This window comes from Perca fluviatilis, chromosome 6, assembly GCF_010015445.1.
Source record: "Perca fluviatilis chromosome 6, GENO_Pfluv_1.0, whole genome shotgun sequence".
In the NCBI taxonomy this organism is placed as follows: domain Eukaryota; kingdom Metazoa; phylum Chordata; class Actinopteri; order Perciformes; family Percidae; genus Perca; species Perca fluviatilis.
Genome location: NC_053117.1, coordinates 18,973,633 through 19,001,297, shown reverse-complemented (window position 1 = coordinate 19,001,297; position 27,665 = coordinate 18,973,633). Strand labels below are relative to the sequence as shown.

At 40.9% G+C, this 27,665-nt stretch overlaps 3 protein-coding genes across 7 annotated transcripts; 2 read left to right on the top strand and 1 right to left on the bottom strand.

The window, feature by feature from the left end:
* Nucleotides 1-633: 633 nt before the first annotated feature.
* Nucleotides 634-8,313, top strand: LOC120561036 (D-amino-acid oxidase-like). Its single transcript, XM_039804002.1, has 11 exons — nucleotides 634-756; nucleotides 1,764-1,959; nucleotides 2,049-2,163; nucleotides 2,558-2,634; nucleotides 3,078-3,143; nucleotides 6,459-6,513; nucleotides 6,689-6,793; nucleotides 6,881-6,963; nucleotides 7,237-7,354; nucleotides 7,590-7,688; nucleotides 7,768-8,313. The coding sequence occupies exons 2-11, from the start codon at nucleotides 1,766-1,768 to the stop codon at nucleotides 7,888-7,890; spliced, it is 1,035 nt and encodes a 344-aa protein (XP_039659936.1). The 5' UTR covers nucleotides 634-756; nucleotides 1,764-1,765; the 3' UTR covers nucleotides 7,891-8,313.
* A 5-nt stretch (nucleotides 8,314-8,318) lies between these two features.
* svopa (SV2 related protein a) lies at nucleotides 8,319-15,922 on the bottom strand. Its single transcript, XM_039804001.1, has 16 exons — nucleotides 15,646-15,922; nucleotides 14,287-14,444; nucleotides 14,036-14,121; nucleotides 13,847-13,945; nucleotides 13,302-13,373; nucleotides 12,961-13,085; nucleotides 12,799-12,862; nucleotides 12,541-12,666; nucleotides 12,305-12,433; nucleotides 12,132-12,205; nucleotides 11,884-11,960; nucleotides 11,394-11,498; nucleotides 10,504-10,615; nucleotides 10,339-10,420; nucleotides 10,105-10,194; nucleotides 8,319-10,019 (listed from the first exon to the last, which is right to left on the bottom strand). Exons 1-16 carry the CDS (start codon nucleotides 15,678-15,680, stop codon nucleotides 9,807-9,809), a joined length of 1,647 nt encoding a protein of 548 aa, XP_039659935.1. The 5' UTR covers nucleotides 15,681-15,922; the 3' UTR covers nucleotides 8,319-9,806.
* A 726-nt stretch (nucleotides 15,923-16,648) lies between these two features.
* Nucleotides 16,649-27,529, top strand: usp30 (ubiquitin specific peptidase 30). Of its 5 annotated transcripts, none has more exons than XM_039803554.1 (14): nucleotides 16,649-16,843; nucleotides 17,553-17,597; nucleotides 18,784-18,893; nucleotides 18,977-19,150; nucleotides 20,660-20,763; nucleotides 20,872-20,970; nucleotides 23,850-23,895; nucleotides 23,981-24,075; nucleotides 24,201-24,260; nucleotides 24,363-24,449; nucleotides 24,682-24,762; nucleotides 25,640-25,856; nucleotides 25,954-26,059; nucleotides 26,163-27,529. In XM_039803554.1, exons 1-14 carry the CDS (start codon nucleotides 16,773-16,775, stop codon nucleotides 26,413-26,415), a joined length of 1,548 nt encoding a protein of 515 aa, XP_039659488.1. In that variant the 5' UTR covers nucleotides 16,649-16,772; the 3' UTR covers nucleotides 26,416-27,529. The 5 variants fall into 5 exon arrangements, with proteins under 5 accessions (XP_039659488.1, XP_039659487.1, XP_039659489.1 ...); XM_039803553.1 differs by having other exon boundaries at nucleotides 16,650-16,843; nucleotides 25,951-26,059; XM_039803557.1 differs by lacking the exon at nucleotides 16,649-16,843 and adding an exon at nucleotides 16,851-17,136 and having other exon boundaries at nucleotides 25,951-26,059.
* The last annotated feature ends 136 nt before the right edge of the window (nucleotides 27,530-27,665 follow it).

Here is a 27,665-nt window from a genome sequence, read left to right as displayed (position 1 = left end):
GTTTTAAAAAAAACTGTTATTAAAAAGACATACAGAGAACCTTAAGAGAACCATCAGAGAACGTTCCCTGGAGGTTCTTTTTAGAGAACCATCAGAGAACGTTCCCTGGAGGTTCTTTTTAGAGAACCATCAGAGAACGTTCCGTAAAGGTTATTTTTTTTTCGATCAGGGAACAATCCCTGAACGTTAAAAAAAAGTACTGTTAATTGTTTATAGTAAGTAAGTATTATTAATAATGACAATAATATATTTTTTTCTTGTATGACCAAGTTATAGCAACATAGTATGTTTAGAAAAATATGCATGCAATGTCAATGTGTTTCTCCATGGTGTCAGCTAGGCATCAAATTGTTTAAAAATATATTTAATAATTCTTAACCCATACAATCCACCCAGAGCTCCCTCCATGATATAAAAAGGAGGCCTATTTACATTCACATGAGAACTTGCAGAAAACAATGAGTGAATACATGCATGTCCACGAAAGGAGGCACTGATACATCCTGGATCGATAGTTGAGCTTTGAAACATACATAGATGCTGTTCTCTTAATGCATCCATGATGTATACCCATGTCAATGTGTATACCAGTCCAGCCATCCATGGTGCTGCTGAGGAGCTGCTGTCTCCGCCCCTCCGCCCATGTGACAGCTGAACCAGTGGCGAGTTCGCTGAGGTGAGTTGTGAACATAGGTTGTGAGCGGTTGTGAGTGACAGACAACATAACCTGCATTTGGGCCGAAAATCTGCCTGAAGGTAAAGCAAAACTTTACTTTACTTAAACAGATTTACTTGTGAGTGGATCATCTGTAGTACAACATCTACATCTGATCTGTTCTACTATGTAGCATTTAGGCTACATAAGTTTTGAGTTGTCTTGAGTCTTGAGTCTGAAATGCTGCTTCGTTTCCGACATGTGACGCGCTCTGTTACATAATACTCTAGTTACTCTGCTTTCCTATTAGCTGTTAAGTTTGTAAAAGTTTTCCTCAGATTAGTCCAGGATTCAGTCCAACCAAACCAACAAGTTGGTTCCACAGACGACGCTGAAGTTGGCTTCCGATTCGCAGCTTCTGATTCGGCAGTTAAGGGAAAATGTAAGGGAACTTGTAGACCACATTAGACAAGGTCCAGTTCCAAAACCACTGTACCTAGATTTTTCAAATCTGGACTGAATTATCCCAGAGAGGCTAAAGAGTGTTAAAAACCCAGTTTCAGATTAGTGAAAGCCTTATTCTATTTGTGAAACAGTAAAATCTCCCTTTATTGCATTTTCACAAATAGAATAAAGTTTTCACAAATCTGGACTAAATCTGGGATAATTTATTCCAGATTTGACAAGTCTAGGTACAGTGGTTTTGGATCTGGACCTGGTCTAATGTGGTCTACAAGTTTCCCTTAAATGTCCCCTTAACTGCCAAATCGGAAGCTGCGAATCGGAAGCTAACTTCAGCGTTGTCTACTACTACTACTACTACTACTACTACTACTACTACTACTACTACTACTAATAATAATAATAATAATAATAATAATAATAGTAATATATTTTTAAGTAATTGTTTAACGATATATAAATAATAATAGAATAATACTTTTCTAATCTTTTATCCAATCATATCCAATCTAGTGTATTAGAATACAATACAATACAATAATTATCTAGATTTTCCTCCAAGAAGATATTGGCCTGTTTGCATACAGGGTTCCTTTGTGGATGAGTAAGTCTCAGATGTAAATCCATTGCGCTCATGTAAATCCAGACATGCGGGTGGCAGTGATTGGAGCTGGAGTCATCGGCCTGGCAACAGCTCAGAGCATCTATGAGCAGTATCACTCCATCGTCAGTCCACTGACCATTGAGGTGTATGCAGACTGTTTCACTCCACTGACCACTAGTGATGGGGCTGCTGGCTTATGGCAGCCATATCTCTACAATAAGGGCAACGTCCAGGAGACGTAAGTGCATTCTCTTTAACTCTTTTTTGATTCTCCACTTTATCTGTAAAAAGTGGTCAAAATTGTAATGCTGTGTTCCTCCCATTTAGAGAATGGAATAAACAGACATTTGACTACTTGCTGAGCTGCCTCAGTTCACCAGAGTCCATACAAATGGGTATATTCCTTCAGTCTGGCTACAACCTCTGTACTGAACCCGCCCCAGTGAGTAGCACTTAGAGAGTAGACTGAGAACACACAGTCAGTCTGGCCTCAAAGATAATATTTGACCTTGTTTCGTATGCTGTTTACAACCAAGAGCAAAGGCACTGTAGTAATAGTTAAAATGTAACTCATATAACCTCAATAAAAAAATGGATCACATACCAGTACCATATTTACCATAAACACAGTACATTAGTATTCAGCCTGACTGAAAGTAGAGCTTTGTTCAGCCACATAAAGATGGGTGCCTGCAGTGGTTGGAAAAGAGAGAGGCCTCACCAAGGGTTGGGTCAGACTCGGGTTAATTAGGATTCTGTATTGTGACAGCAAACTAACACAGCCAGGACATGTTTAGGACATGAATAATGTGATCTTGACTTGTTTTTGATTGCAGGATCCCTCATTTAAAGATATTGTCCTGGGCTTCAGACAGCTCACAGAGCGAGAACTGCAGATGTTCCCCGGATACAAGTAGGTTTCTTGCAGAATATGCCATGAAAGAAAAACACTAAAAGACCATAAAGCAGAGCTGCAAATAGTTACTTAGTTAGGTAGATTGTTACGCCAAACATTTGACCATTTCCACATGGGACTACAAGACACTGCTGTATTTCAAAAATATATAATACAGTAAGACATCAAACCAACATACAAAACCAAAATAAAATTATGTGTATATACATCTACAAAATGTCAGGTAATAAATACTTAGAAAGAATGAAAGATACAGTTTATGCTCATTTGTATCCTGATAAAAGGCTTTTTCCTTAAGTGCATCATTGATGTTTAGAAAATCTATTTGTTTTTTATCTTACTAAATAATATATTGCGTGGTTCCCAACAATAACAACAATAAAAGATGCAAATATTTATGATTGGATAGATAATCTGTCTGTCTCTTCTAATATGTCTAGTCATGGATGGTTCAACACTGCTCTCATGGTGGAAGGTAAAGCATACTTACCTTGGCTGATGGATTGGTGAGTGATTAACTTATCTCTTAGGTGACCACCTGTGTGTAGCACCTGTTTGCAACATCATGTATTACGCAATAAAAAGATGAAAGGAAGCGCTTTATTGCTTGTGATATAAATGTTGTATTAATTTCAGTTCCTAATTTCCCCTCATGGTTAATAATTAAGTATAATATATTTTTATCTTATCTTACATGTTTAACACAGCCTCAGTTGAGCTAGACTGTCTAAAGTTGTTTATCTATATTCTCTGTTTACCATTTTGTACTGTTGTCCGATATATATATATATATATATATATATAATATAATATAATATTATATATATATATATATATATATATATATATATATATATATATATATATATATCCATCCATCCATCTTCTTCCGCTTATCCAGTGTCGGGTCGCGGGAGGAGCAGCTCCAGCAGGGGACCCCAAACTTCCCTTTCCCGAGCCACATTAACCAGCTCCGACTGGGGGATCCTGAGGCGTTCCCAGGCCAGGTTGGAGATATAATCCCTCCACCTAGTCCTGGGTCTTCCCCGAGGCCTCCTCCCAGCTGGAAGTGCCTGGAACACCTCCCTAGGGAGGCGCCCAGGGGGCATCCTTACCAGATGCCCGAACCACCTCAACTGGCCCCTTTCGACGCCGGCGAGCAGCGGCTCTACTCCGAGCTCCTCACGGATGACTGAGCTTCTCACCCTATCTCTAAGGGAGATGCCAGCCACCTTCCTGAGGAAACCCATTTCGGCCGCTTGTACCCTGGATCTCGTTCTTTCGGTCACGACCCAGCCTTCATGACCATAGGTGAGGGTAGGAACGAAAACTGACCGGTAGATCGAGAGCTTTGCCTTCTGGCTCAGCTCTCTTTTCGTCACAACGGTGCGATAAATTGAATGTAATACCGCACCCGCTGCACCGATTCTCCGACCAATCTCCCGCTCCATTGTCCCCTCACTCACGAACAAAACCCCAAGGTACTTAAACTCCTTCACTTGGGGTAAGGACTCATTCCCTACCTGGAGTAGGCACTCCATCGGTTTCCTGCTGAGAACCATGGCCTCAGATTTAGAGATGCTGATCCTCATCCCAACCGCTTCACACTCGGCTGCGAACCGATCCAGTGAGTGCTGAAGGTCACAGGCCGATGATGCCATCAGGACCACATCATCTGCAAAGAGCAGCGATGAGATCCCAAACCCACCGAACTGCAACCCCTCCCCACCCCGACTACGCCTTGATATCCTGTCCATAAATATTACAAACAGGATTGGTGACAAAGCGCAGCCCTGGCGGAGGCCAACCCTCACCTGAAACGAGTCCGACTTACTGCCGAGAACCCGGACACAGCTCTCGCTTTGGTTGTACAGAGATTGGATGGCCCTGATAAGAGACCCCCTCACCCCATACTCCCGCAGCATCCCCCACAGTATCTCCCGGGGGAACCAGTCATACGCCTTTTCCAGATCCACAAAACACATGTAGATCGGTTGGGCATACTCCCAGGCTCCCTCCAGGATCCTTGCGAGAGTGAAGAGCTGGTCTGTTGTTCCACGACCAGGACGGAATCCGCATTGTTCCTCTTCAATCTGAGGTTCGACTATTGGCCGAACCCTCCTTTCCAGCACCTTGGAGTAGACTTTACCAGGGAGGCTGAGAAGTGTGATACCCCTATAATTGGCACACACCCTCAGGTCCCCCTTTTTAAAAAGGGGAACCACCACCCCGGTCTGCCACTCCTTTGGCACTGTTCCAGACTTCCACGCAATGTTGAAGAGGCGTGTTAACCAGGACAGCCCCTCCACACCCAGAGCCTTGAGCATTTCTGGACGGATCTCATCAATCCCAGGGGCTTTGCCACTGTGGAGTTGCTTGACTACATCAGTGACTTCCGCCCGGGAAATCGACAACGATCCCCCATCATCCTCCAGCTCTGCCTCTAACATAGAGGGCGTATTAGTCGGATTCAGGAGTTCCTCAAAGTGCTCCTTCCACCGCCCTATTACCTCCTCAGTTGAGGTCAACAGTGTGCCATCCTTACTGTACACAGCTTGGATGGTTCCCCGCTTCCCCCTCCTGAGGTGGCGAACAGTTTTCCAGAAGCACCTTGGTGCCGACCGAAAGTCCTTCTCCATGTCTTCTCCAAACTTCTCCCACACCCGCTGCTTTGCCTCTTTCACGGCAGAGGCTGCAGCCCTTCGGCCCTCGGCCCTTCCGGTATTCCTGCAACCCCCTCCGGAGTCCTCTGGGATAACGTATCCCGGAAAGACTCCTTCTTCAGTCGGACGGCTTCCCTGACCACCGGTGTCCACCACAGTGTTCGTGGGTTACCGCCCCTTGAGGCACCTAAGACCCTAAGACCACAGCTCCTCGCCGCAGCTTCAGCAATGGAAACTTTGAACATTGTCCACTCGGGTTCAATGCCCCCAGCCTCCACAGGGATGCACGAAAAGCTCTGCCGGAGGTGTGAGTTGAAAGTCTGTCGGACAGGGGCCTCCTCCAGACGTTCCCAATTTACCCGCACTACCCGTTTGGGCTTACCAGGTCTGTCCAGAGTCTTCCCCCACCCCCTGACCCAACTCACCACCAGATGGTGATCGTTTGACAGGAGCTGTCAACCGAGCGCCCCTCTCTTCACCCGAGTGTCCAAAACATACGGCCTCAGATCAGATGAAACGATTATAAAATCGATCATTGACCTTTGGCCTAGGGTGCTCTGGTACCACGTACACTTATGAGCATCCCTATGTTCGAACATGGTGTTTGTTATAGACAATCCATGACTAGCACAGAAGTCCAACAACAAACAACCACTCTGTTTATATATATATATATATATATATATATATATATATACATATACCATACATAGTAAACAAATGATCACAATGCGAAGTAAAACATAGTGTACAATCAGTGATCACTAACTGAGAGCTAACTACTACCATGCATTGTGCAGGCTGGGGAAAATGCAAATTTAGACAGCTGCCAGATAGCAATGACCTGATTAGTGTCTGAAATATTTTTAAAATGTTTCCATTTGACACCCTTTATTTAGTTTTATATAGGACACAAACCTCAGTCTCCTGGGTGGAAGTCCTGTATTTGACCTGTTCATCCACCACACTGCCCTCAACATACAATGCCCTATACGCGGTGTAATGACATGTCAATTAATTATGTCCTCAAATGTTGTTTAGGATTAGTTGTTCAGTTTAATCTTGAGTAGTATAAGTTTCACAGAAGTTAAAGAGTGTATTTTACAGGAGTCGTTTTGTGGTGCTCATACTATACATCTGATTTTGTATTATTCTCAGGCTGCAAAAAAGGGGTGTGACATTTTATCACAGGAAAATAAAGTCCTTTAAGGAGGTTAGTGAAGACTTTTCAATAATACTTGCATATATATTTGTTGTTATACATTATGTTTTATTTTTCATTTTAGGAATGTTTTTTTTTTTATATATTGAGTGTCATATCAGAACAGCCAGAAGAGTGTTCCTACTTACCTCAGGAAAGACTCACTAAATGTTTTCACTTCATTTAGCTGGCAGAAACTGGTGCAGATGTGATAATAAACTGCACTGGGGTGAGATCAGGAGAGCTCCAGCCGGACCCTGAGCTCAAACCAGGCCGGGGTCAGATAGTAAAGGTGAGAGCAAACAGCGTCAAATGTCTGTAGATAGATAAAGGCACCGTGGAAATAGTGGTTGAACCTAATTATTCCTTTGTTTTTTAGGTGGATGCTCCGTGGCTGAAGCATTGGATTATTACCCACAGTTCAACAGAAAGTGTCTACAATTCACCATACATCATTCCAGGGTAGTTCTAGTGACACAAAACACTTAGAAACACTGAACTTTAGGAACAAACTGCTCCTGAAGAGTTTGTAGTGAGGGATAGGAGTAATTTGGATTTACAGTATCATACACACAATGCATGTTGCCAGCAATAGTTGCAGTGGTTATACTGTGTTGTCTACTTGCCATGGTGTTGTTTTCTGTCAGAGCACTTGTAATTTTGGGATTTCAGTGTTTTGTGTAGCCAGAAAGACAAAGTTGTTTTCATTAGCAAACAGAACATCTGTGTCTGCAGGAGTCGTCTCGTGACAGTCGGTGGGATTTTCCAGTTAGAAAACTGGAGTGAACAGAACAACTCTACTGACCATAAGAAAATCTGGGAAAGCGCTTGCCAGCTCGAGCCAAGTCTCAAGGTGAGATGATATCAAAGAGCCCATAAAAACACTTTCTGTGTAAACTGTAATAAATTATTTACAATGCATCTTCTGTAGTGCTAAATTATTTAACATTTTGCATTTGATTGATATATTTAGAATACTTATCTAATTCAGTCCTAAACACGTTAGAGACAAGGAACAACTTGGTGGCAAAATACCCAAATCTGAAGGTACACAATGCCCAAACATGTCTTGTTGTTACTAACCTCAGCATGCTAGGATAGTGGAGGACTGGGCCGGCCTCAGGCCTGTTCGGAGCAAAGTCCGCCTGGAAAGGGAGACCATACAGTCTGGTGCAACTACAATTGAGGTAAACTTTTACACCTCAGCAGTACTTTAAAGAGGAATTTTGGTCATTAAACTTCTAAAGTATTGTGGCTCTCAATCAGGTGATACACAACTACGGCCATGGAGGTTTCGGACTCACCATTCACCGAGGCTGCGCCCAGGAAGCAGCGAGGCTCTTCGGTCAGATTGTGGAAAAAGGCAAAGGTCCAAAAGCTCGCTTGTAAATTTGTGTCCATCAGTAGTGATTGGTGCACTTCGAATTTCAATGTCGGTGCCTTGTATCCTAAACTGCACAAACTGTTCTTGTCTATAACTAACATTCACATCAAACAGATATTCAGTATAATATGCCTTTGTGGTAATTACATCACTTTAAAACAATGTAATGTTTGTATTTTATATGTAACTTTAAAGAGGAGACACGCCTGTCGTTGTCACCGTCCATTATTAATTAACAAATGGCTCATTCACATGTAATCATACTTATTTCTGTGGGAATTTGGGTAATTTAAAGAAGTATATAAAGTGTACATACCTTTTGAAAATGTACTCAACTAATGTGGAAAAAGTAGACAAACTTTTACTATTGATAATCATCATAACTGACTCAAATCACACTGTTGAGCAATAAATAACATGTCATCACATCTACTAGTTTTTGAAAGATTATTTACTTTAGTTATCATACACATTTACATCCAGTGCATTGACAAGAATATGTGCACACTGACACTTAATGCAGCACTAAATCTCAAACACTGACAGGTAGAGATTCGGCTTGCTGGACCTGTACTAGTTAATCTCTTTTTATTTTTTCAACAAAACTTTGCTGAGTGTGTCACTCAGACTGGGCAAAGTCTGTCTTCACATCACCTTTGTTACAAACAAAAGTCAAAGACAACAACTAAACCAGGTATTGATACATTATATACAGAAAGACAGAATGTACCATCCTGCTAAATAGTTGTGTACATACACGTGTAGGTCTATGTGTGCGCAGCCTCAAAGTCTGGTAGAGTAGAGCGAGAGACGCAGCATTTATAGATCGTAACACCATATACTCGTGTTAATGTCATTTTTTAAATCATGTAACTCTTACTAACTAGGTTGAGTCTGCTTTGGGTGATGAAAAGACTCAGATTTAGATTTTTACTAATACTTCAGCATTAACTTACATAATGTTGTCTTCAAATGCAGCCCAGGATCTGTGGACTTGTTCCAGTTGCGTTACAGTATAATTATGACATATTGTCGACTGTATGATGTCACTGATGTTATTATGATCTGATGAAGGCTTCGGCAGATTTGTCAGGTTGTTGTAAATTAAAAGGCCTCAACATTCTTTAGCAGACAAATATCATCCATGTTGAAATGTGAAATATGACTGTCACAAGAAAAATGAACATATTTAACCCAGTGACTTACTGTGCAGTATGCCCTTTCACTACCTTGACAGAAGTGGATCTTAAATGAAGTAACCCCAGACCTTTTTTAATCCAACGGTTTGTTAATTTGACAATGTGGAACTGTTCCTCAATTTTTACAAAGCTTGTACATTTTAACTTACATTTGTGTGCACAAGATGATGCTCTTTCTTATCTATACATCTTTGTCCAGTATGAAATAGACGCAGCTTGTTAAAGCCTTTTTTAAGTTAAGAGAAGGTCTCCGAAGCACAAATAGAATAGGTAGTTTTAAGGCTCTTTGAGAAGAAGATGGTTATTTTAAGCTAACACTTTTACTCTCTTTAGTCTCTTTTGCTTCTCTATCATTAGACAAGCAGCATTCAAATACTTTGCTTGAAGTAGTTAAATTCTAACTTGTCCAAGAATGTTTCACATGTCATCCACCATTTATTTTCTCAATCTTAACCCCTGTGTAGGTCATTTGGTCTTTCCTGGCTGTCGCCCTGTGTGCAGTTATTCAGTGGCAAAATTGGGACAGCAATGGTGGTTGAAGACTATATAATATAATATTGTGCTGCCTGGCTCTCTGAAGCCACTGTGGTGCATAAACTGAAGAGTCTTAGGATGGGACTGGAGATGGACACCGAAAGCTGGTCCAGCTTTTTTGCCTCTCCTTGCCTCTTTTCCTCACTGTGGTCCCCTCTCTCAGTTTTACTCCAGCCAATGTGTCTTCCTCAGCCTTGGGAGCCGGAGCTGGAGGGTGGGTTTCCCCCTGAGCTTTGGGAGGAGGCGCGGCCCACCATCTCCTGGCCCCACTCGCGGTGGCTGGACTCCTGCAGGCCCCGGCCTGTTGTCTCAATTGGCAGTGCACAGGAGGCTACAGCAGCTAGGAGGCAACAGCAGCAGTACACGGACAGAGCCAGGTACACAGATGACTCCAACATCACCTGCAGGATGAAGCCCAGGGACAAAGAAAAATTAGCAACTTTCTTGTGATGTGTTTAAATGAGAAAATTGGTAGAAGGGTGTTACCTGTGCAACAAAAGGTGTAATGAGGGCACCGACTCTGGCCATTCCACTGCTCGTTCCCAGACCTAAAGCCCTGGTCGCTGTTGGGTACACCTGCAGAGTTTCAGAAAATACTAAGTAGGCTGCCCTGATGCTCCCTTAATCCAACTATTGATTTTATCAGAGCTTTACTAGTAACTCTATGCATTTAAAACAATTCAAGCTAAACAAGAACTGCACTCTAGTTGGATTTCTTACCTCTGGAGTGTAAACATAAGCAGTCTGGAATCCTCCTGCGATGAAAGCTCTGGCGATGAATATCAACACTGTCATGGAAACTCTGCAACAGAAAAAAACAGTAATGCTGGATATATGGTGGATCCACAATTTCATGTTTAACATTCTCATTAGTATCCACCTTACCTCCCAACACAGCCATAGAGTGGAATAATGCACATAGAGAAGACGAAGAAACACAATGCCATGGTCTTCTTCCTTCCCAATCGATCAATAGCCCACAGTGGCACCAGCAGTCCTATGTGACAATGCAAAATTCCAGGTTTGTCAAATATAATATGAAAACATTTTTGCTCTTTACAGTACAGTAATTACACAGATTAATGAACTGTATGTTTTTCCTTATTACTAAATAATTTTAGCATGTCATTGCAGGAAAAGGCAGAGGTGTAACTACTAATGTTAATGATGGCTCCATTTCATTTAGGTCAGCCAAACCTGGCATGCCAGCATGGCCCTGGCACAACTAAATGGAATGCAGCCATCATTATTGTCATCATTAGTACCTTGCCAAAGTGTCCTCTGTGAGAATGCTCTACTAACATTATTATTATGATTTACTTGTAGGTTATTGCTGTTCTACTTAACTCAACTTTCTGTTTTACTGATCTGTCCCTGGAATACCCTAAAGTAATGTGGTAACAGGTGTGGTAATTACAAAATATTATGCATTATTATGATGACATGATAATATAATGTAGCAAATAGGTAAAGCAACTGATTTGATTAGCAACATTTACTAGATAATTATCCAGTAAACATACAGTACACATTAATTACTTCATTACTTCACAGTGAGTACCGAGGAACAAAAACATACAACATAGTAATTATCAAAATTACATAACACATTCATTTTTTGCACTGCTGTTTTGTATTATCAAGTAAATATAAATCTAGTAAATATAAAGTAATTATGGTACAGTGGAAAAACTTGCCACCATAAGTAACTAGAATTATCTTACAAAAAAAAAAAACTGACTTTGTGAAGACACAGAGAATGAACTGATATGTACCTGGGAATTCAGACAAGGTTGTCCACAACAGGTCTTTGTAGTCGTCAGAGTTCAGATATTTACACTCCAAGTTGCATCGGAGCTCCCTCTTTTTACCTTTGGACACTAGAGGGAGGTATAGAACAACAGGATATGGGATGGTTCACACCCAGCACAGGCTCGAGCTGTGATTTTGCAAAAACATACTGTATAAATACGTAGACCTTTTTCATGGCAGACATTTTGACTTGACATAGTATGAAAAGCACAGGTGTAAATAATTACATTAGCAATAGCTCTGTTCCATTACGTGTCGCCGTTATCAGTTACACCTGTGCATTTCCTGCTAAGACATGTAAAATATCTGCTATTATCTCCTGGGGGACATTTATTTAGTAGACGTTTTACAGACAAGACACTGTACTAAAGTCTCTCTTATCAGTGTAGCACATTAGGTGTGCATGTCCTTAAGTGTGTGAAGGCATCTGTCGGTGTTGGAGCAGCGACTCACTTCCACATGCACCTCCCTCCTGAAACAGCTCTGTAGTGAGCAGCACCAGCCCATAGTAAGAGAAGGCATTTGCGAACCTGAGGAGAAACAACGGTGGTTCACATGAAGTGAGAATCATCAAATAAAACACAGATTAATATGTCTGTGCACTTGGAGAAGATCAAGTTTTGGAGATTAAGAAAGAAAAGGAAATCAGTGAGAAATGACTCAGGATATGAGTGGGTGACATTATGATACACTCCCTTTACCAAATAAACCACAGCAGAACTGTGGTCCAGCGAAAGTGTGATGAAAATAAGTCTTGAATCTTTCCACGGTCCTCCTAATTAAAAGAACAGACATAAAAATATACAAATGACAATAAGAAGCATACATGAATAATATCCAGAGAATGTTATGTTCTGCAGAAACTGGCTTTTACCTGTCTGGCAGCTATAAGTTTTCCCAGTGGCATTGGTGCTCCGTTTTCTGTAGCGATGCGCTTCAGTGTGGCCAAAGCTTTTTCCTGATTCCCTGTCAGCACGTCGTATCGAGCACTCTCTGGTAGCCACTGCTCCCAACCCACCAAAAAACATACATGTCAATTGATAAAACTGTCATTCTGTCGTTCTTCTTACATCTTGCAGAACGTCTCAAGACTGATAAAATCATACTCACAAAACACAGGATGGAGAAGATGAATAGAGGAATGGTAGAAAGGCCAAGCAGCCAACGCCAGCCCAGAGTGGGCATCACCAGAATCGCTAGGAGGACCTCGAACACAGTGCCCAGTGCCCAAAATATCTGTCAAGACAGTCAAAATTATATAAAATCCTGCTGGAAAAACTGAGCATTTCAATGCTGTGCCATAATGGTTGTCATGTCTGCACAATGAACACTATGGCTAGGCGGATGATAGATAAGGGTAGTCCATACCTCAATCAGCAAGATGCATGTGGCTCTGGACTTCATAGGCAGAAACTCAGCATACAGTGTCACCCTTATAAGGAGGAATATTTCACAGTTAATCCTTGACTCACATCATTAATAATTACAGAGACGTTTTTAGAGAGAAAGAGATAAATGAGGGATACTTACGACTGTGGGGCTCCTCCGATGCCAAAGCCCACCAGTGCACGGAGGACGAGGATCCACCCATAAATAGGTGCAAATGCACTCATCACGCCATAGAACATAGTCCACAGCACACTCATCTTGAGACCCTGTGTGTGCATACAATCAAAGTATAACAAGCTGCTGAATAAATGTGTTGTGGCTCTTCAGAGGGGCAATACAGTAAAGTGTCTGAAATCGTCTTTCTTCCATTCAGAAAACCCAACAGCTAAACTTCCAACACCTATAAACTAGATACAGTTTATTTTACAGAAAACAGAAATATAAATCACCTCCACGTAAAACAGAGGCTTTATAGAACTTACTGTCTTTCTGCCGTATCTGTCAGATATGTTTCCCCAAAGAGAAGAGCTGATCATCATCCCAATAAACACTGCCTGCAATAATGAAAAAAAAAGACTGTTAATGGGATTGTAGAAGCTTAAACATGCACTTAATTATAATTCCACTACATATAGCTGATGTTATGCACGTCTTGTCATGCATATTTTTTGTATTTTGTCTATATTATTTGTCACTAAATATTTTTTTAAAGTTTTAATTATTTTTCATGAAAATGTAATTATTACATCTCAATTAAGAATTAAAATGTCTGTCAAAGCCTCTCTATGCAATATCTTTCGTCAAACCTACTGTAGTTCCCCTGTTTGCTTGTTGTTTTATATCATACTCAGAAAAGTAAATATGCTTTTGTTGGTCATTCCACTCATAATATTGCAACATGACATGGTTGTCATTGCTCAATACGAGCACTTGAAACAATCCCAAAGCACTTAACCAATAACTATCAGGACAGTCATATTTTAGCACTGCAAGCAAGAGCACTTTAGAGACATTAGAGAGCCATTACCGATGTAAGCAGTGCCACCTCGAGGGTGGGCAGCCTCCACTCACAGTGGAGCTGTGGGGCTAAGATGCTGAGAATCATCATCTCCATAGCATCAGCCATCTGAACAAACAGAAAACAACCTAATATATTATAACATGCACACATACAAAATATCTGGAATGGTATGTTTCAGTAAAGAACAGTTCTCACCCAGGACAGACCAGTGAGGATGGAGAGTTTCCACTGAAATGTCCCAAAGCCGATGGCCTCAACAGCATCTTCTACCATGAATGTATCTAAGAGAATGACATTTTTTTTACAAAATATTTCTTTTGAGATTGAGTTCATTCTTGACTTTGGAAACAGATTTAAAAAAGTGTTACTCAAATACTTTGGGGAGGTGAGTTGTAAGTTGATTATGAAAGACAGGGTGTGTAAAATGAGGCCCTGTCATACTGTACCATCAGTTGGATTGGCAAACTCCCGGGGAACGGGAGCTCCGTCTGCAAGGGCCACGGACTCCAGATCAATCTGCTCTGCAATCCTGATATCCTGTTCTCTATTCTCGCCATCATCCTCAGAGTGTATGCTCTCACCTGTGCGACGGAATCGGACAACACTACAAAAAAAACCCAGTTAAAATAATTGTTTTAAAAGCCCAGGAGGATTAATATCTCTACAATATGTCTGGTCAGGGGAGTTTCAGAAGACTGGTGCCAGGGCAAAGCTGAGTACAAATGAGAGTCGGAGGCTGTTGCCTAGGTGATATGAGCTTTTTCTGGCTGTGATTTTGTGAATGGGTGGTAACATCATCCTATGGGGGAACCATGTCAGGCCAATTGACAGCTCTGCACACTGCACTTCACTGCTTGGCAAGCTTATAAAGCCTAAATGCTGCATGTTGTCTACAGATGGAAGGTATGATCTTCTCCCACATGTAGATAATCAATGGTTCATTAAGGATGAACCACTATAAGAGAACTCTGAGTGCCAGTGATGTCTTAATCATTGCAATTACATAACATAGCCTACTTGCAATGGAAAGTATCAGTGATGCAGATGAGTTCGTCCTGTAAACTACTATAATTTTCATTTCAAGCTCTTAGAAATACAATAAGTGAGCATAATTAGCAATACTGTGACAACCCCTTGAACATACTGTAGGTCTTTTTTCTTTTGTTTTTCTAACTGGAATATGTTGTAATGCTTATTCTGAATCCATAATTATTACTGTTTGATAAACAAACTATTTCACTTGGGAAATTTGTATGTTAATATTTTTGTGTAATTCTTGTAAGAACTACATATATATATATATATATATATATATATATATATATATATATATATATATATATATATATATATATATATATATATCGTTATTTTAATGTACGTCTTTGAGCAATGTCCCCCATGACGACCAGGTTAGACTTGTATGGGCCAACCTTTAGCTTAATGTACAGCAGAGGTTGAAATAAATCACGTTAGGTACTGAGTCATTACAGTAAACACAATTTCAAGTTAAGACGGAAAACTGCATCAGCTTAGAAATCTCAGCAAACCTGCTTCCTATGAATATTATATTTATTCTCCCCTTAATGTAAGAGCATGTCTAGGTATTATGACTGGATAGGCTATGTTGTTTTTAAATGACTGCTGCTTTTAAGGAATGTCCGGCTATTGTGATCCAGCAAGCTAATCAAACATTCGATGCGAGGCTGTCAGAGAGCGACGCGTCGGCCAAACATGCTGTCACGGTTGAACATGGACTGAGTAAAACCAAAAAGGCGTTAATGTGCAGATTGTAGTCTACTTACGGCAGCTGTCTCAGTTGGAACTGATCATCGTCCATTTTGGTGTTTACTGTCTGACGCTCCGTTTGGCCTCATCGCCGTTTACATTATCACGACGAGCAGCGATTTCAGCACCGAGGAGAGCTACCTGCTCCGAGTGTCCGCCGGCAGCCAATGAGAAGCCGCGCTGCGAGAGTCACAGCACGAGACACAGGGAGAGAGGACAGGATGAGCTCAGGAGGACCTGACACTATACATGAATGCTGATTACTGGGGTCCTCCACATTACTTATTAACACTATTACATTATATGCACTATACATTATTAACACTCATAGACTTGATCTACCGCAGCACTTAAAGCTGAGCCCAGATTAAACATATGGCGTGATCTTACTTTTAGAATGTATTAAGCCTAGCCTACTTTAAGACCTCCAATCCATGCCTGTTGGTATGCTGTATAATATCCATAATCAGATTTGAAAAGATCAATGCAATTTGCATTGCCATTTTTGAAAAGCTATTAAAACACAGAGGCTAAATTTATGAGGGTCGGAAATGCATTAGAACAACATTTGAAAACACAATAAAAATGTAATCAATTGATATAGAATAAAACGAGAAAGAGAGTATAAAATAAATAGAATAGACAAAAAATAATAAACCAACATTCAGGGCTATTCTGATGGGATCTTGTGTTTGGAATTGTGTATTGGAATTACCAGAAAGTTACCTTTGAAAATGTTTAATTGCTGCAATGATTTAAAAAACATTTTTGTTTGTTGAATTTGTTTTGGACTACTGCATGGTTTGTTTATTTAGGATCCTCATTAGCTCCTGCATTGCAGATGCTATTCTTCCTGATGGTTGTTGTTTGTTTTTAAATAGTATTAACACATCTAGAACGTTTTACCAAACCTTCCTTTAGGAGGAGAGCAAAACCAAAATAAATCACACCCTTAACATGTGGTTAAACTTTGTCATATATTCGCTTAAGAAAATTGGAGCTGTGAATAATTCACATGACTTCAGAAATGTGCGCAACACACATTTGGTGGTCGGACTGTAAACTGTGAACACATCTGTACGCCCTCCCGTGGATCCGTCCTGAAACATGCCACCAAAGACGGAAGTTCCGCAATGAAAGCAGGATGTTGTGGTGCAGACCAGAAAGCTCTGATAAGCTTGTTGGGGAGTTCCTTGGCACTGGACACCTAGTCAGGTAAGACCTCTCAGCTGGCAAATGACAACTAAAGCTTATTTTTAGCGCACGGGGTCAGGATTAAAGCGGGTCATGACGCCGACGTACGTTGGACCTAAAGTGTAACATGCGCAGACAGGAGGACCCACAGACACTGAGTCCGGTTTAACGTTACAGTTACAGAACCTGCTAACGATAGAGATACGCTGCTATGAGAAATGTTACCTAATACTTCAAGATAGCAGCTTGGATATTTATCAATGGAGGCGACATAGTACGCCGAGTGCAGCCTAACCCCCACTTCAGTGTTGTCGGTAAGTTAGCCTAACCGCTAAAGCTCTCCCTTCTGCTGTATGCTAATGGTAGTGTTGTTAGTGGTTCGTGGTTACACATTGGTGAAGTGGTGTATCGTTAGACTGCATTAGTTTTAGCTTAGTGTACCTAACAAACTGTAGCTATATGTTGTGTTTTTTTGTGGCTTTGTATTGTTATCTCACGTTTTGTGTTTCACTGCTGCTACAGACAAAGCAGTGAAGCATGTAGAAGTGGGATTGTAAACGGGTTTGGGGCTTTTAGGGAACCTATTACGTTTTCTTCTCCTATCTATCACGATTGCATACTCCCTGACATAAGGCAGACTAAACAAAACGTAACGTAATGCAGACCAAATGCATTAATAATGTGATCCATTAACCTTTGAGCCGTTTATCTGTGGTAAACACTTAACCAGACATGACGCGACTTCAGATCAAGCAAAGCCTCTTCCAACTTTTAAGTAAGTAAAATGTATTTATGAAGCGCTTTTTCACAGACATAAGTCACAAAGTGCTTTACAGGGGCAAACACATGAAACACAAACCGGAATGAGAACAGATACACAGGCAATCAGTATTACACAATAATATTGAAAGTAAAACCAAATGCCTGTCTAAACAGGTATGTCTTTATCTGATTTAAAAGAAATCCAACTTAGTGTCCTCGTCTGCTAGTGTCACAGTTAGAAAGCTTAAGATATTATTTATTTTGTTAGTTACGTTATTTTGCAGCCCCTGCGCAACATAATGTAGCATAACAGCCCTGCAACAAATCTTACTTTCATGAAGGTTATAATGTTCAGTTTTGTTGAAACTTTGTAAGGGCGGTGTTGACTTAACTTTGTAATTTTGAAAGTTGTGGTTTTGTGCTGTTGAATTGTATTGCATTTTATTGAGGGGTGTATCTGACATTTTGTCCACAAAATTTATATCAATGAGTGTAGAAACAAATCTTTTTATCAACAACACAATACAGTTCATCATCACCACAAACTACCGCCTCCAAAAGGACCAATGACCAACGTTGCATCAACACCTCTCAGTATTGAGACAAGGCAGCATGAAATCATTTTTAAAAGTGTTGGTTTTGGTCAAAGGGACCCTAAACATTTTACATGAAGGCAAGGTCTGATGTAGAGGATATCACACATAATTGCTTTATTTTTGTTGTACAAATGACTCTTCTGTTGAGTACCAGTGACCTTGACCATCTTAGTTAGTACACTTTTTCTGTTTGAGAGTCAGGAAAGCATACAGACAGATAAAAGAATATGGTCAATGAAAGATATAAAACATTGTCAACAGGAACCTGTCGACATGAAACTTAGCCTTCTTCCTCACACAAGAAGACGCTGCTGGCTTTTATTACATATCACGTTGGTATTACTACCAAATATCAATTATAAAATTATAGTATAATTATAGTGCCCAGATACAGATGTTGGGCACTGAATAAACAAAAACACATATCCGTATCATTATTGTATCGTAATCAACATAAGTGATGTATGAAAGCGTATAATTACCTGTTACCATCATGCCTTACTGCCTTTCCTTTTGTTTTTACTTGTCGTTTCTTTTTTTTTTTTACTTCCCTTCATCCAAAGTCATCTGATGTTCTTCATTAACACAATGTTGTCTTTTCAGAAACAAGATGATAAAAAACTGGGGAGTCATTGGTGGGATAGCTGCTGCAATTGCAGCTGGAGTATATGTTTTGTGGGGTCCAATTACAGAGAGAAAGAAGAGAAAGAGAGGTAAGAATCACTGTGATCAACTAATTATATATAGGGCACTAGTTGTAAAGCAGTAACTTACAATGACTCATGTTTTCTTTCAGGTATGGTTCCTGGTCTGTTGAACTTAGGCAACACCTGCTTCCTGAACTCTTTGCTTCAGGGTTTGGCAGCATGTCCGTCCTTCATCAGGTGGCTGGAGACGTTTTCAGGTTTGCCTACGATCCAGTCTTGCAAAGACAACCACCTGTCTACAACACTGCTTCAGCTTCTAAAAGGTATATAAAGCCAGCGTCTATCTTCACAATAAACGCCAGTGTGTTGTTTTTCAAAGTTTTCAGTCTGACTATGCAATTGTGAAAAAGGGTGTTCCACCTTGGGACCCCTCCTTTTTTCTATTTTATTAATGACTTACTGCAAATATGCTCTGTCATGTTCATCTTTACGCTGATGATACTGTTATTTACACTTCTAACTCTGATTTATTACAAATCTAGAATTCCTTACAGTTTGACTTGAATTTGGTCCAAATTTGTTTTATAATAGTTATTGAATAAGAAGAAGTCCTGCAAAATGGTGTTTGTCGAACATATCCTTTTGATTTGCATATTCATTTTGTTGAGAAAGTGGCTTTGTTCAAGTATCTTGGACTTTGGATTGACCCTGAACTCTCCTTTAAACCCCTCTTTGATATTTAAAAAAAAAAAAAAGCAAAAGAAAAGCATATGGCTGTCTAAGTTCACTTTATTGCTCAATTAATTGTTTTACATTTCAAGTTAGAAAAAGAATTAAAGCTGCAAGCAGCGATGAACGGGCCCTCGCCCCTCCCAGCACATCGGGGGTACTGGCGGATGCCGCTCCTTGCGGCTGTGCATTTGCATGGCACTCAGACACTGCAAATCGTCACCAATGAAAAGGGAACTCTCTGCAGAGTTCAATGATGCCTCACACAATAGTCTACAAGAAACGGGTCATTAGTTATTAAAGGGGGCGTGACTTAAGCATATAGGGTTGGGCAAACCGTCACCAATTAAAAAGGAACTCTTTGCTGAGTTCAATGATACCTCTCACAAGAGTCTACCTTAAACAGTTCACAAGTTATGGAAGTGGGTGTGGTCTGTGTACATGGGCGTGGCTAGAGTATAGGGGGCGGTGCTTTACTCTGCGCCCCAACTAGCGGTTCGCAAATCGCTTATCATGTGTAGGCGGTTTAAGACCCCTTAATGTTGTTTTTAATTCTCTATGTAGATGTATTTTTAGGCGTCCATACTGAACTCACCATTGTTTTATGTATGAATCACTTAATTGGCTACAGCCTAAATCCAGAAGTCAATTTCACTGGGTTTAGTTCATCTTTAAATGTATTAGGATGTGTAGGATTATTTGTCCTTCTGTAGGATTATTTGTCCGTCCTACTTGAAACAGTTTTTGGTTACATGTAGATCTTCATATCCACTCAGACATATGCAGTATCCACGAATTAGCAAAAAAGTTGGACGCAGATCATTCAACTATCACTCTTTCTGATTGGAATAATCTTCCTGTGTCTCTGAGATTGATGACCACATACCGTTGCTTCAGAACATCTTTATTTTCTCATCTTAAAACAAACTGTCTATAGAGAATTTAACTATGCTGTCTGTATGTGTTTTATAACTATCAATTTGTGTTTATAGGTCCCCATTGCAAATGAGATGCTACATCTCAAGGGGCTATCCTTTCAATAAAATAAAAAAATCTAATTCAGAGCAACCAAATTGTAACAAGGATGATGTATGTGTCCGCAGCTCTGTCCAGTAATGAGCCTGGGGAGGAAGATGTACTTGATGCCGGGTGCCTCCTGGATGTTCTCAGACTGTACCGGTGGCACATCAGTTCATTTGAAGAGCAGGTTAGTCAATAATGCTGTTCAGTGGATATTTTTTTTTACATTTCTATATATAATGTTTGGTGCAGTGTTTTATTGCACGTCTGTCTGTGTTGGTTTATCCATTCTCAGGATGCACATGAACTTTTTCATGTCCTTACATCTTCTCTGGAGGAAGAGCGAGATCGGCAACCCAAAGTCGCTCACCTGTTTGACGTGCATTCCCTCGAGGCAAGTTATCATGTCCCTACTTGCTTGTCTCTAAACGGCACACACATATCTCTTAAGGCCCTGACACACCAAGCCGAGGGTCAGCTGTCGGTCCTAGGTGGGCCGACGGCGACAAACCGTATATATATATATACCTTTGACTGTGCGGTCCCGCACAGTCGGCCTGTTTTTGGGGTCATCGGCGGTTGTCGCCGTTGGCAGAACAGCCAATTCGTCTGATTGGCTGTTCAGCTTGGAAACAAGAGTGAGCAAAACAAACGACTGTGACATGTGACATTTTTCATCTCATCAATCCAAAACACACAAGCTGTCAAAAATGACGATTGAATGTTCCTTCTAAAAACACACCGGTTCAAAATATTTGAATAACTATTTTTGCACATTATGTCCATAAGGCAAACTTAGACTACAACGAGATACACATAACTACTTGTTTAGGCATATTTATTCCAACAATAACATGTCTTTTAAAAGATCTATTCTCTACATACCTAGACATTACAAAATAATCTAACGTTAATAACCTAATATCCTATACCGCAGTGGTGATTTTAGACCCATTTTAGGGGGGCTCAAGCTCAAATTTGGGAACTTGTCTGTTAGTGACAGAGGGCAAACAATTACAGGTTAAAAGAAACGGGTTTAATATCCTGTGTCGCTGTTGCCAATGCTATGCACCTGTAACCCAGTCAAGGAAAGTTTTATTTTACACCTCATCATTTCATTTGATTCTGGTAGTCCATAACATGACTTTCATAGTTTTTTTCAAATGTTCAATATTTAGCATTTATCCTCTGTTATAATAATAATAATAAATACATATAGTCATTGTTATCCAGTGAAATTACTAATTTATCGGGGGAGGGGGGGGGGTTTAACACTTTTGCAAGGCACTGTATCCGTGTCACACTCTCATTAGGGGCTGAGCCCCCTAAAGGTTGGATCCTAGAATCGCCCCTGCTAAAGCGTGATATTTCCGTTAATATAAAGACCGTAATAGACCTCTGTCTGCGCCTGGCCAGCCTCTGCACCGCTAAACATTTACCCTCCTAGCAAGCAAGCCAGCTTACCAGCCAGCCTCTAAATTAGGAAGTGTAAGGAAAGCACATCAGAGGAAAGCACATCGCTATCGCCAGATGAGTGACAATTTAGTTTGGCTAATTTTCGGTAACCAGTGTATGATGAAGACATGTCGGGTGGGTAAAATTAGCAAGCTAACGTTAGCTAACGAGCCAGCAGCCGGCCATTCGGTCGCTGTGCTCCGCTCTGCTCCCACTGTAGGGAGATTTCTTTCCCGAGAGAACGGATGACCGACCAGGAGAGGCCCAGTCTGGTTAGCCATCTCTTGGTGTCTGCTGTCTTCCTGGCGGGGAGTGAAGCAGAGGGACCGTAGGCTCTGTTCGGTTCTGCCGCTGCTAGACCAAACGCTGTTTGTTGTTGTGGGGTATCATAGCAAAGGTATACGGTTTCCCTTGTTTAATGATGACTAGATTACTGCCGCCTGCTGGTATGGGGAGTTATTTCCTTGCACGCATGCGCAAAACATACATTTTACTTGGCCGTCGGCTGTGTTCCAGTGCTAATTTAAAAAAAAAAAACAAGGTGCCGAGGGTCAACGAGAGGCGACGCCACAGGTGGCCGTCATCGTCGGCCGTCATCGTCAGCCGTCGTCTTGGTGTCTCAGAGCCTTTACATGCTGACCCTTCAGTATGCTCTGCAGTTCATTTCAGAACTTTAGAGCACACATGTAGTCAGGAGGGAAGTTTTTGCACCATTTTAACTAGAGATGTTCCAATACTGATACCAGCATCGGAAAAGCCTCTGATACTGCCTAAAGGCGCTGACACACCAACCCGATTATCGGCCGTCTGGCGAGGTTGGTGACTCAAGTCTGTTAGGCGTGTTCCGTGCCTTCGTCAGTCGGAGGAGCCGTCGGCCTTCATTTGGGCCGATTTGACATGTGGAATCGGCCAGTGGGCAGTCGGACTCAATGACCTATTACCGGAAATGACAAGCGGGATGAGCCTGACGAACGCCTCTCAAAAACTGACGAAAATCTTTTAAACTGACCTTTGTCGATCTGAAATGAAGACAGATTCAAAAACTGCATGGCCTATTTCTCGCTTAAAATGTTTTCAGAAACACGTTTCGGTGAACTATTTTCGTAAAATACGAGATCGTATTTCGAACGAGCCGCCATTATGGTCGAGGAGAAGCCAGACCCACGTATTGTTTGTCCAATTAGCTGCCGGTTTTCATTTTTTGGGCAACAATACAGATTAGCGCCGCCTGCTGTTATGGAGACGTATTACATCTTGCGCACGCGCATAACGTACGCTCAAGTCGGCGTCGCTTCAGTGTGTTCCGAGGCACTTTTTTGACCAACTCAGGGAGGCTGATCAGTCCGACTGCCTTTTCTGGCGACGGTCGGCCGTTGGGTTGGAGTGTCAAAGCCTTAAAATGCTGGTATCGGCAAGTACTGGAGTTTATGCACCGATCTGATACCACGTAATTTAGCCCTGAAGAAAATCCACTTTAAAGTAGTTTTATTTATGTTCTTTTCCGTTATGACTGACTGTCACACTGGATAATAAAAGAAAGTTCTACGGCATTCATTGTTTTTGTTTGTTCATGTTTCACAAATAGTTTAACATTAGCCAGGGCCTACAACAATGATAGCAATCATAGCACATCCATACAGGGATAGTTTCAGATCAGTACTCGGCATCGGCAGAAGATCATAAGATCAGGTATCAGAATCGGTATCGGGATTAAAAAAAATTATATCAGACCATCTCTGTGTTGTCAAGTGTCAAAAATGACAAATGTGGTACTGCACTCCCAAGTTATCCTGTGTGTATGTGTTTGTTTTATACCAGAGCCTCTCTGATCAAGATGAGAAAACTATGACCTGCAGAAGTCGAGGTAAGGATACAAAGAAAGTATGGAGCCTAGAATATCAATCCACAAAGGAATATATTTCATCTGAATAAATTTTATTTTTTTGCAGCTCCTCTTCATCCAATACCAAGTCCTTGGAAGTCTCAGCATCCCTTTCATGGTCGCTTAACAAGCAATATGTCATGCAAGCGCTGCGAACAACAAGTATGTTTTTTTTTTTTTTTATTTATTTATTTTTTTTATTTATTAAAGAAGTGACTCGCAAGCTAGTTTATGTCATTTGACCTTGTACTTGAGGTGATTTATCCTTTTTCTTTGCTTTTTTTTAGAGTCCAGTGAGGTATGACTCATTTGAAAGCCTCTCCCTGTCCATCCCCATACCTCAGTGGGTAAGCAAAAATGTCAGAAACACATACATATTAAAAGTTCTTATAGTAACACAAATTTTTTGTTGTTCTGTTCATCATAATTTGATCTGTGTTTGTCCTCAGGGTCGACCTATCTCTCTAGATCAGTGTCTTCAGCATTTCATCTCCTCAGAAACCATCAAAGAAGTGGAGTGTGAAAACTGCACCAAGGTACATTCACTGCAGTATCTGTCATACCAAATTCTGGTAATCATTTAGTCAAATATGTAATTCACAGAAAACCATAGACCGGAAACCCTTGTAACAAAACTAGCATCAAGTTACTTTAATTTGCATTCATGTATTCATGTTCTCCAGAATGGCCTTAATGTTTCTTTCCAAAGATGCGTTTTGCTGTTTTTGTTTCATTTCTGTTTATAATAATATGTTTATTTCACCTCAGCTTCAACAAGGGACTACAGTAAATGGGCAAGTTCTGGAAAGCCAAAGGACAACATTTGTTAAACAGCTAAAACTGGGAAAGGTAACTGTCATTTATATTTATCATGCCACTATGAGCTAATTATAAGTAGCCCAAGATGTTAATTCAATTCAATTTTATTTTATAGTATCAAATCATAACAAGAGTTATCTCGAGACACTTTACAGAAAGAGTATGTCTAGACCACACTTGAGTGGTGAGTGAAACCTCGGACAGACCCTGGCTCTTGGTAGGCGGTGTCTGAGCGGTGCCAGTTGGGGGTATGATGAACAGTGGCAATAATAGTCACATAAAGATAATGGAACTATGACTAGAAATAGTAGTTATAGTAGTTCATGGCGTAGCAGGGCACTGCAGGGTGGAGCAGGACATAGCATGACGTAGCAGGGCGTAGCTGGACGTAGCAGGGCACTGCGTGGCGTAGCAGGGCATAGCAGGGTGTAGCAGGGCATAGCAGGGTGCCTAGCAGGACCACAGCGACAGCTGCAACCATGATTTAGGTGTCACCCTAATCCAGGGAAAACTGGTGGGGCTCTGGGGAACAAGCTCCCCAGAGCTAGGTTAGTAACAAGCATTTGCCCACAGATGAAAAGAGAGAGGAGCTCAGTGTGTCAAAGGAAGTCCCCCGGCAGTCTAAAACTATAACTGCATAGCTAAGAGCTACAGAGAAGCAGAGATAGGGAGGGGTCGTGCCGTGACTGTGGCTACACACCCTCCCCTGCCGGTCTAGGTGAACGCTGCAACTCCTCACTCCCTAACCATAAGCTTTATCAAAGATCACCAGTAAGACACTATGTACACTGCTAAAGTTTGTTTTTGTCTAGGAAGAGAAATGTAACAGTAAACCCCTATTAATTAGTGAAAGATGTTCTCAAATGTTGTACTGTTATGTCCTTTCACTGTCTGTTCTCTCTGCTAGCTCCCCCAGTGCCTCTGCATCCATTTACAAAGACTGACGTGGTCCAGTGAAGGAACCTCAATCAAAAGACAGGAGCATGTGCAGTTCACAGAGTATTTATCGATGGACCGCTACAAACACCATGCTTCCACACACAGAAGTCAGCGGATTAAATGTGCTCCGAACCCCACAAAGGCAGAAAATTCAGATGATTCCATGAAAAAGCCCTCTGCTAATGGTACTGTTGTGTTCCGTAAACTTTGTAATATCATCCTGCTTCACATTCAGTTTGTTTTTTTCCATCAAAAATTTGTTGTATTTTTTCCCAAAAGCAGAGCATCGTAACAACAACAACAAACCTTTCTCCAACGGAACATGTTCGTCTGTACTTCTTCAGTCTCCTGGTGCGAACCCACAGCTTGGCCTCACATATGACTACAGGTAAACTTAATGTCAAGGCGCAACAACACAAGGAACTCGTGCATATCAAGCTAGTCAGTATTGTGGTGCATATTTCTTCTGATCATAGCGTCTTTCCTTTCAGTCCTACAGAGTACCTTTTCCAGCTCACGGCTGTGCTGGTTCACCACGGTGACATGCACTCAGGACATTTTGTCACGTACCGCCGCAGCCCTTCCTCACCACACACCTCTTCACCCTTCAGCTCCCAGTGGCTTTGGGTGTCAGACGACTCTGTACGAAAAGCCAGCCAGCACGAGGTGCTGTCTTCCAACGCCTACATGCTCTTCTACGAGAGAGTCCGAGGACTGAACCTCGCTCTGTGCTCAGAAGAGTAAACGGAAGCTCTCGACCTCACACAGCCTTTCCAGTCACACTGTCACAGCTGTATGTGCCAGTTACAACGCAGTTACCAACAGGTGGATTATGACTTTGTGACAATGGGACCAGAGAGGAAATCCATCCCAAAGTAACTGTAGAGATAACTTTGTACCATGTATCACAGAAACATGTTGAAGGCCATTGAATTATGTGTTCTGATATTAAATCCATTAGTGGATACTTTGTCTGCTGCGCCGATCCAGAGTAGGAGGCTCTCAATCCCAAAGATTATGGACCTGCAGGATTTTTAATCAAATAATATAATAAACTACTTTGCTTTGACATGTGTAACAATTTCTATCATGCAACATTTTGGCTTCTATGGGACAAAAAAGCAGGAACACTTGACAATAGAGTAATAGCCCTGCAATACATTGTTCATGTGTAATGCTTAAATTGACTAAACTCTGTGGCATTTTTATGATGCTGTAGTTTTTCCTGTTTTGTCCACTGCCTGCACATTACAGACACAGAAGTAGCTGATTAGGATATCTTTGAGATGTTACTTAGAAGTTGTTACATATTATGAAGTCGGATATTTAGAAAACTGGTTCTCTATCGTCTCATCTAATCTGCTAATCAATGTCAATGTTTCAATTGACATTGTTCATAAGCATTTTTAATTTGATATTTTTCTATGTTTCCAATAATCCTTACACTGTCATGATTCGCAGAGTTAAGGTTAAAGTGCCATGTTGTCTTTAATGCTTGAGATTTTTAACATATGAAGCCAAGTGTGCTCCAACTGATGTGAACACACAATATGATGCATAAGAGCCTTTTGGAATACAGTTCAACCGATTATTAATAATGATCTGATCTCTGTTAATAAAGCCACAGTATAACTGCAGGTTTTTGGGCAAGTTATCCTGAATATTTTTAATTCGGTGTAGCTGCCATTGCTCCTACCAAACCAAGTAAGTCAAATGAGAAATAGTCTGGTACAAAACTCGTTAATGTTTGCAATTTGCACTAATGTGTATTCATGTGAGATTGTGTGTATTTGTGTGCACTCTGTAAAGGTGATTGTTTTCAGGTATTAAAAATAAAATAAAACAAACATGCACTTTAGAGTTGTTTTTTTACAGCAAAATAATGATTTGCTACTTCAAAGACAGTAGATATTGTGTGCTAACAGACATGTCTAAGATCAAGCACACACTTTCTGAAGTGTCCTTGACCAAAACACTTCATCTCTACCAGTTCT

What these genes read in the sequence shown, in the direction of transcription:
- LOC120561036 (XM_039804002.1), top strand. Translation starts at nt 1,766, where the DNA reads ATGCGGGTGGCAGTGATTGGAGCTGGAGTCATCGGCCTGGCAACAGCT. An exon ending in TCTGTACTGAACCCGCCCCA is followed by an intron (nt 2,164 to 2,557) that starts GTGAGTAGCACT and finishes TTTTGATTGCAG; the next exon opens with GATCCCTCATTTAAAGATAT. An exon ending in TTACCTTGGCTGATGGATTG is followed by an intron (nt 3,144 to 6,458) that starts GTGAGTGATTAA and finishes TATTATTCTCAG; the next exon opens with GCTGCAAAAAAGGGGTGTGA.
- usp30 (XM_039803553.1), top strand. Translation starts at nt 16,773, where the DNA reads ATGTTGTGGTGCAGACCAGAAAGCTCTGATAAGCTTGTTGGGGAGTTC. An exon ending in GCAAGCGCTGCGAACAACAA is followed by an intron (nt 24,076 to 24,200) that starts GTATGTTTTTTT and finishes GCTTTTTTTTAG; the next exon opens with AGTCCAGTGAGGTATGACTC. An exon ending in GGCCTCACATATGACTACAG is followed by an intron (nt 26,060 to 26,162) that starts GTAAACTTAATG and finishes CTTTCCTTTCAG; the next exon opens with TCCTACAGAGTACCTTTTCC.
- svopa (XM_039804001.1), bottom strand. Translation starts at nt 15,680, where the DNA reads ATGGACGATGATCAGTTCCAACTGAGACAGCTGCC. An exon ending in CATGCATCTTGCTGATTGAG is followed by an intron (nt 12,667 to 12,798) that starts GTATGGACTACC and finishes CTGTCTTGACAG; the next exon opens with ATATTTTGGGCACTGGGCAC. An exon ending in CTTATGTTTACACTCCAGAG is followed by an intron (nt 10,195 to 10,338) that starts GTAAGAAATCCA and finishes GAAACTCTGCAG; the next exon opens with GTGTACCCAACAGCGACCAG.